Source organism: Galeopterus variegatus, unplaced genomic scaffold (assembly GCF_000696425.1).
Source record: "Galeopterus variegatus unplaced genomic scaffold, G_variegatus-3.0.2 Scaffold424, whole genome shotgun sequence".
NCBI classification, from domain to species: Eukaryota; Metazoa; Chordata; class Mammalia; order Dermoptera; family Cynocephalidae; genus Galeopterus; species Galeopterus variegatus.
Window position 1 is genome coordinate 32,390 of NW_007726535.1, and position 7,639 is coordinate 40,028.

Here is a 7,639-nt window from a genome sequence, read left to right on the forward strand (position 1 = left end):
GCCCCCGTACCGGACCGGGGACCGGCAACGGGATCGCAAGCCTCGGTGTTGCTCCCGCGCCTCGCTCAGCCAGTGAGCGGGAGCCGGTCTGTATGTGGGATCCGAACCCTCGGACGGGAGCGCCGCCGCGCTTCCCAAGCGGCGCACTATCCAGTGCGCCACCGGGCCGGCCCTCCCATGGACTTTTTGAAGTGCTCTCATATATCTATTACTGAACTTATTTTAATCTTTTCAAAAACTGTCTTTTAATTATAAAAGTAATATAACCCCTTACAAAAAATTTGGAAAATAGAATAAATTCCCTATAAACCTAGCATTCCAATACAACTGTCATTATTATCTGGTTGTTTTCCTTTTTTTTCCCACCTCTGTCTTTATTTTTTGTTAATTATGTGTCCAAAGGGAAGTAACTTCCTCTGTGCTTCACTTTCTCCTGCTGTGAGCTGAGGGTGGACAAGGAGGTATCTGAGGTTCTATGAGATTTGAGAGTGTATTTCTAGCCTGAGCTTCTAACTTTGCCATTACAGAAGTAAACCTGTTCAGGGAGTTTATGGGGGAAGTGAGGGTCAGAAGCCTTGGGGGAGCTGAGTGCCTGAGCTATGAGCTCCTTGAGAGCAGGGAGTATTTCCTTCACTGCTGCCTCCCTGCCAGGCCTGGCCCATGATAGGTATTCAGCAAGTGCTTGTTGATAGAGTCAGAAGAGCAACAACAGAAGGAACTGTGGTGAAATTATATATTATGATAGTTCACATTGTTGTTTAAGCAGGAAAATCATTGGAGGGAGTTTTGGAAAGGACAGTTGCACTTTTTTTTTTCTCCCAGAGTTTAAAGCAGTTTAAATGAATTTGAGGGTCCAGTCCAAGTGATGGCCCTAAACTGATTGTCTGGATTGCAGTCACTAGATATGTGTTTGCTGCAGCAGATTTAAGTTAGCCAAGTTAAGTTAGTCAAGTGCTAAAGCCTCCCAAGCTCAAGCTGAATGCGGTGCTAAGAGCTTGCTCCACAGCTGGGCCACCCTGGCCTGTATGCTGACTAGCAGAAGGCTGTTGGAAACTTCTCAGGGCCTCCATCTCCATGGCTGTGAAAGAAGGAAGGGCCTGAATGGGACCCCCAGATTATTATTATTTTTTTGTCCTTTTTGAAACCGGCCGCACCACGCTCAGCCAGTGAGCGCTGTGAGCACACCGGTCATCCCTATATAGGATCCGAACCCGCAGCGGGAGCGCTTCTGTGCTCCCAGCGCTGCACTCTCCCAAGTGTGCCACAGGCTCAGCCCACCCCAGATTATTTTTATCTTTAAAAACAACAGCACTAGGGCCGGCCCGTGGCTCACTCGGGAGAGTGCGGTGCTGATAAAACCAAGGCCGCGGGTTCGGATCCCATATAGGGATGGCCGGTTGGCTCACTGGGTGAGCATGGTGCTGACAACACCAAGTCAAGGGTTAAGATCCCCTTACCGGTCATCTTTTAAAAAAAAACAAACAGCACTAAAAAAGTTGAAATCACTTTTTGTAGTAGCAAAAATGTTACCTTTTCCCTCACATTTACTGAACAGGTGCTGAAAATACTGAGACAAATGAGTAATGGGCCATGGCCTCCAGGAGCTCATTCTGTCACCAAAGGCACAGGCATTTGTGTGGTTAACTGTTACAGGGCTCTCAGGGCGGTTCTTGGAAACACTAACTCATTCACCAGAAGTCTCTTGAGTGCCCTCTCATTTCCTGGAGCTCTGCTTGGATACCTGGGACATTGAGATAACTGAAATGGGGCTCCTGACCTCAAGGAGCTTACAGAATGTGAGAAAGAGAATGTGGTGAAGGGAGGCCAAAAAGATAGCTTGGGGTCAGTCTATAAAAGGCCTCAAATGCAGAACTTAAAAGCCTGGACTTTTTGCAAACACTAGAGAGCCATTTAAAGGTGTGAAAGCAGGGATTGACCTGAGAACTGTATTTGCAAAAGCCCGTAACTATCAGCAGTGAGGCTGGATCAGAGGAGCATAGAGATACAGGCCTGAGAGGACCTGCAGAGGTCTCTGTCACACACACAGTGGCAGGGACTTTGTAGGGAGGCAGGGTAAGAGGAAAGTCTTGAGAGAACATCATCACTGTTTCTAGCCTCTTAATGCTTTTCTTTCAGAGCAAGTTGCTAGGAGGGGAAAATTTGACCTTTAGCAAATTGTGGGTTCTGTTGAGTGTTCCATTTCCATAGTGGTCAATGCTTTTCACTCATGGATAAGAAAATTCATGGAAGCCAGAGGGAGGGCCTCTGGCCTGGTGGCTTCACCTCAAAGGCAGTAAACTGTCTTGCATTTGAATCATAAGCTCAGGCTCCAGAGCCTTGCCAGCCCCCAGGTAGCCCTCTCCACCCAGAGCAACCTTGTGATGAGCCTGTGCACATAATTTCACTTCACAGACAATTTACACTCAGATCATCTGACCTCCCTTAAAACTTCGACAGTCATTTTCACTGTTAACATTGTAGTAATCTCCCCATACTTAAAAAAAAAATTTGTTAGGGGCCGGCCCGGTGGCGCACTGCTATAGTGCACCGCTTGGGAAGCGCGGCGGTGCTCCCGCCGAGGGTTCGGATCCCACATACAGACCGGTTCCCGCTCACTGGCTGAGCGAGGTGCGGGAGCAACGCCGAGGGTTGCGATCCCGTTTCCGGTCCCGGTCCGGTACGGGGGCGACACTGAGGGTTGCGATCCATTGCCGGACACGGAAAAAGACAAAAAGGAAAAAAAAAACAAAAAACTTGTTAGGCTGGTTTTATTGATTTTTTTAAAAATTTAATTGGTTTGGAGGTTTGCTGTCAATAAAGCCCTCAACACTTTCCAAACTGTTATTATGAGATTATTTGAAATCAACATCAGGACAAGAAACATGTCTTTAACTGATTCTGTAATTTTTTTCCTTTGAGAGTATTTGTCAACTGGCAAAGTTGATAGATGATAAGAGAAAAAGAAATAAGAAATCAATGTGTGTTTGAAATGCTAATTATTGTGCTTTTCCATTTACAGGCGAACGATATGTGATGACATTTTTGAATGTATTAAATTTTGGTGATCAGGGTAAGATGAAATTCTGTAGTGTTTTAATTAAAGGTGAATACTATTAATAGGTACTTCCTAATATTTTTCTCTGTAGTATGATATATTTAATGAAAATGAACCTGAAGATTATAAAAAAAGGAGATTGTAAAAAAATGAATCCTGAAGATTGTAAATTATAGATCTTTGTAAATACGTATAGTGTACTGACTATGTCCTCTAATGTGACTTGGTGGCAGGTTTTCTGTTGAGACCCCCTGCTCTCTACCCTGCTTCCTGCAGAGGGCTGGTGCCCATTTTAGAGGGTGGGGAGTACTAGGAGAGGAGAAAAGGGGGCTCACCATTCCAATCAGAAAGATCCATATGTTTGTATGGCTACATAGGTCTCTCTCAATATTTTTTTTCCATATTTATTTTTTAATGTAATCCTAAAGTAATGGAAATAAAAATAGAAAAAAATCAACTTTGTGTTAATGGCTTTTATTAAAAAGTGCTAATAAGGAAGCATCCTGTATCTTAACTGTATCAATGTCAGTATCCTGGTTATGATACTGTACTGCAGTTTTGCAAGATGTTACCATGTGGGGAAACTGGGTAAAGGGTACATGGGATCTCTATTATTTTGTACAACTATATGGGAAACTACAGTTATCTCAAGATTTTTAAAAAGTTTAATTAAAAATATTAAATTAGAAAAACAATTTTAATAGTGCTATAAAGATTAAAATAGAAAAACCAGTATGATTGCTGTTTCTTCCTTTTCGTTTTGTAGGTGTATATGATATAGTGAATAATCTTGGCTCTCTTGTAGCCAGATTAATTTTCCAGCCAGTAGAGGAGAGTTTTTATGTGTTCTTTGCTAAGGTGCTGGAGAGGGAAAAGGATGCCACTCTTCAGAAGCAGGTAGTCGTTGTTCTTATGTCATTGTCTCCCAAGTGAATTCTCCCTCTAATTGCAAGACAGACAGAAACGTGGAGCAGTCTGTTTCCCTTCTGTTTGATGTGAATTTTTCTTACAGATTCCCTTCATCTATCACATTCTGTATGATGGCAAGACCCAGAGCTCTCGTCTTCTTTCGTGGCCTTCTCCCTTTCCCCCTGGCTGTCCCTTCCATCTCTCCTCTTTGTCCTTTATGACCTTACTCTTGACCCAGACCTCTCAGAACTCTCTATAGAAGTCCCCAGTGCAGCGCAGATGCCCTCCCATGGTCTCGTCATTGGTGTAAGAGCAAGGTTGGCTCCACCATTTTCAGCTTCTCGGGAACCAAAGGATGCAGAGGTTGGAGCAAGGCTAACCTAGGGCGTGGGGAAGAAAGGACATGGTCATTGGGTTTCACTGACCACACCAATTGTTTAATTGTTTAAGGTTCTTTCAGACTGTGACATGCCCAGAGCTAGATTCTTTTTTTTTTTTTGGTGGCTGGCTGGTAGGGGAATCCGAACACTTGAACTTGGTGTTATAACACAACACCCTAACTAGAGCTATATTCTAACTGTAAAAATCTACATGCTACTGTGATTGATAAATACGGAAGAGGAGATTTTTTTTTTTTTGTCTTTTTTCCGTGTCCGGCTACGGATCGCAACCCTCAGTGTTGCCCCCGTACCGGACCGGGGACCGGCGACGGGATCGCAAGCCTCGGCGTTGCTCCCGCACCTCGCTCAGCCAGTGAGCGGGAGCTGGTCTGTACGTGGGATCCGAACCCTCGGACAGGAGCGCTGCCGCGCTTCCCAAGCGGCGCACTATCCAGTGCGCCACCGGGCCGGCCCCAGGAAGAGGAGATTTTAATCCAGGAGTATTTGGTTGTAGAAACTTCACTTTTTCTTAAACCACTGAAAATTTCTTATCTTAGAATTAAAAGTAAGCTAGTTCGACCTCTTACATGTCTTAGAAGATATTTTGCAAAATATAATTTATGCACAGTACCTCAAACTGAGCTGATCTGGTTCTCAGTCTGATTTAGGAATATTTTCCTAAGTGTACATTAACAGTAACATCAGAATTTTGAGACATTTGAGAGGAGAAGCACAGAGCTGGCTACATATGTGAAAACTTGCTGCTCATTTAAGAATAAATATCAGAGGGCAAAGTGAGTATTTTCTTTTTTTTCAAAAGATTACCGGTAAGGGGATCTTAACCCTTGACTTGGTGTTGTCAGCACCACACTCACCCAGTGAGCGAACCGGCCATCCCTATATGGGATCCGATCCCGTGGCCTTGGTGTTATCAGCACCACACTCTCCCGAGTGAGCCATGGGCCAGCCCAAAGTGAGTGTTTTCTAAGAAATATTTGAAATAGTTTATCCTAAATGAGTTGAAAACTAAACCTCCTCCTCACCACTTAGGAGACACACTGTCTTTTTTCCTCCATTGGCTAACTGTCAAAGTCAAACACAGGCTACAGAACAGCAGTGATGCCCCTCACCCAGCTGGAAGAGTGAGCTACAAACCAGTGAAGGAAGGAGGCCGGATGTGAAGGTTTTCTTTGGCTCACGATTCATCCAACTTCCTTCCCTTTCCCTCTGGCCCCAGGAGGACGTTGCTGTGGCCGCTGCGGTTCTGGAGTCCCTGCTCAAGCTGGCCTTGCTCGCTGGCCTGACCATCACTGTTTTTGGTCTTGCCTATTCTCAGCTGGCTCTGGACATCTACGGAGGGACCATGCTGAGCTCAGGATCAGGTACGCACAAGAGCTTTGCCTGATACATTCTCATTTCTGGACAGAAATAGAAGGGTCTAATGAAATTTGAGAACTTGTGCATACAGTGGATATGTGTCAGTGTAGGGAAAATTGTCTGGTGGCTGGGGCTGTGGGGCTGTCCCCCTCACTCAAGCTCAGATGCTGGCTCGCGGTGTGGTCAGTGGCTTTGGTACCAGGGCAATCAGCTTCCCAACTTCACTTGGAGAAATTGTTATGAATCCTTCCTACTGTTGTCTTTCCTCTCAGGCCTAAAATGTGTTTTGCCCCTCCCAGCGCTGCTTCTGGGACGAGGAAGGAAGGCAGAGGGCAGGCTTTAATGAGTCTCTGCTTGGCACTAAACACATCTCAGGATAGTCAATGCCACATAAATCTCACAGCCTGATGCATAAAAGCCTCTGAAGGATAACCCAGCACCATTTGCAGAGAATAAAATTGATCTCAGCAAATAAAATGGTATATTTAATCCAGTGACTCTTGGTTTTTTTTTTTTTTAAAAGATGACCGGTAAGGGGATCTTAACCCTTGACTTGGTGTTGTCAGCACCATGCTCAGCCAGTGAGCGAACCGGCCATCCCTATGTGGGATCCGAACCCGGGGCCTTGGTGTTATCAGCACCGCCCTCTCCCGAGTGAGCCACGGGCCGGCCCGACTCTTGGTTTTTGAAGGAGAAAAGTATTGAATGTGTCTAACTTTAAAATACCTGGTGCTCAGGCCACTGAGAAAATCATGGCAGTTTTTAGGCCTTCAGGACTTCACCAATTTCAAAATGTGCTGGCCTATAGGCAGTCAGTCCATTTGCAGTGTTTCATCTTGGGTTTAGCAAAGATGTTTGCAATTCCTCAGGCCACTAGACAAGAACCATGAAGACTTCTTTCTGCTGCCCCATCTCAATATAAAGAGCTTTGTCAAATGTCATTTTACAAGTTCACTGGCATGTTTTAGTCACCACTGTAATTGAACACAAACTTGGTATTAGAGGAAGAAGAGCCAAATATCTACACTAGAGCGAAGGTCACTAAGTTTGGAGAAACATCGGTTGTGAAGCCAATGAAGGTTTGCAGCTGCCTGGGGCTTGTGCTGTGAGAAGTACTTTTCCATCCGGCAACTGCAGGGAGGCCTCGTTAGGAAGCCATTAGTAAGTTTATGTGTGGGGATTGGGGACTCAACTATTTCATAGTAGCTCTGCCCCTTTAGAAAGCAATCATGAACAGCCTTTAATGTGACACAATCACAGGAAATTGCCTTGAGGAGAGGACTATCCCATAATTATAGTGTTCACCTGGTGGAGTAATTAGTCATACAAGTAGAAGAGATATTAACAAACTACTGTAATTGGGTAGTCCTTTTACTCAGATGAGGTGCTGGTGTCAGTTAAGCATTGATAATTTATCAATTAAAAGGGTCAGTGTTAGTTAATTTCTAAGGTAATATGTTCTGAGTCATTAATAACTTTAGACTGAAAAAGATGCTCTCCCAATCTCATCTCCAGAGAGATCAGAGTCTTGTTAATGGTTCTGGTTTCCCAGTCTCTTAGAAGCATGTGTGATTGTGTATGTCACTGCAGGATCTTCAGGACCATTGTCATCTCTTGCCTGGCCCAGGACCCCAGCAGGGTCTTCTAGGGTTTGTTTCCGAGTTGTAGCTTCCTCTCATTTTGAGCAAATTTCCATTCTCCATAAAGCCCGTGTGGCTTCGTGGTAGTCAGTGCTTCTCCCCAGCGTGCCTGCTGGCTTTCCCTCCCCAGTCTCTACACTACCCCTCATCTCCTCGCCCTGCTCCTGACTTGTTGGACCAGTGCTGTGTATCTGAATGCCTTGACTATTCCAGAAAATATTAACACTGCGGCCCTCCCCACCCCATTGCCCAACAATCTTTTTTTTTTTTTTTTTTTT

At 44.8% G+C, this 7,639-nt stretch overlaps 1 protein-coding gene across 1 annotated transcript in view; it reads left to right on the forward strand.

The window, feature by feature from the left end:
* RFT1 (RFT1 homolog (S. cerevisiae)) overlaps nucleotides 1-7,639 on the forward strand; it is a 46,297-nt gene that overhangs the window by 22,072 nt on the left and 16,586 nt on the right. The window contains exons 8-10 of the mRNA XM_008568599.1: nucleotides 3,020-3,070; nucleotides 3,822-3,952; nucleotides 5,582-5,726. Of these exons, the coding sequence (XP_008566821.1) occupies nucleotides 3,020-3,070; nucleotides 3,822-3,952; nucleotides 5,582-5,726 (327 nt within the window). The remainder of the gene's footprint in view (nucleotides 1-3,019; nucleotides 3,071-3,821; nucleotides 3,953-5,581; nucleotides 5,727-7,639) is intronic.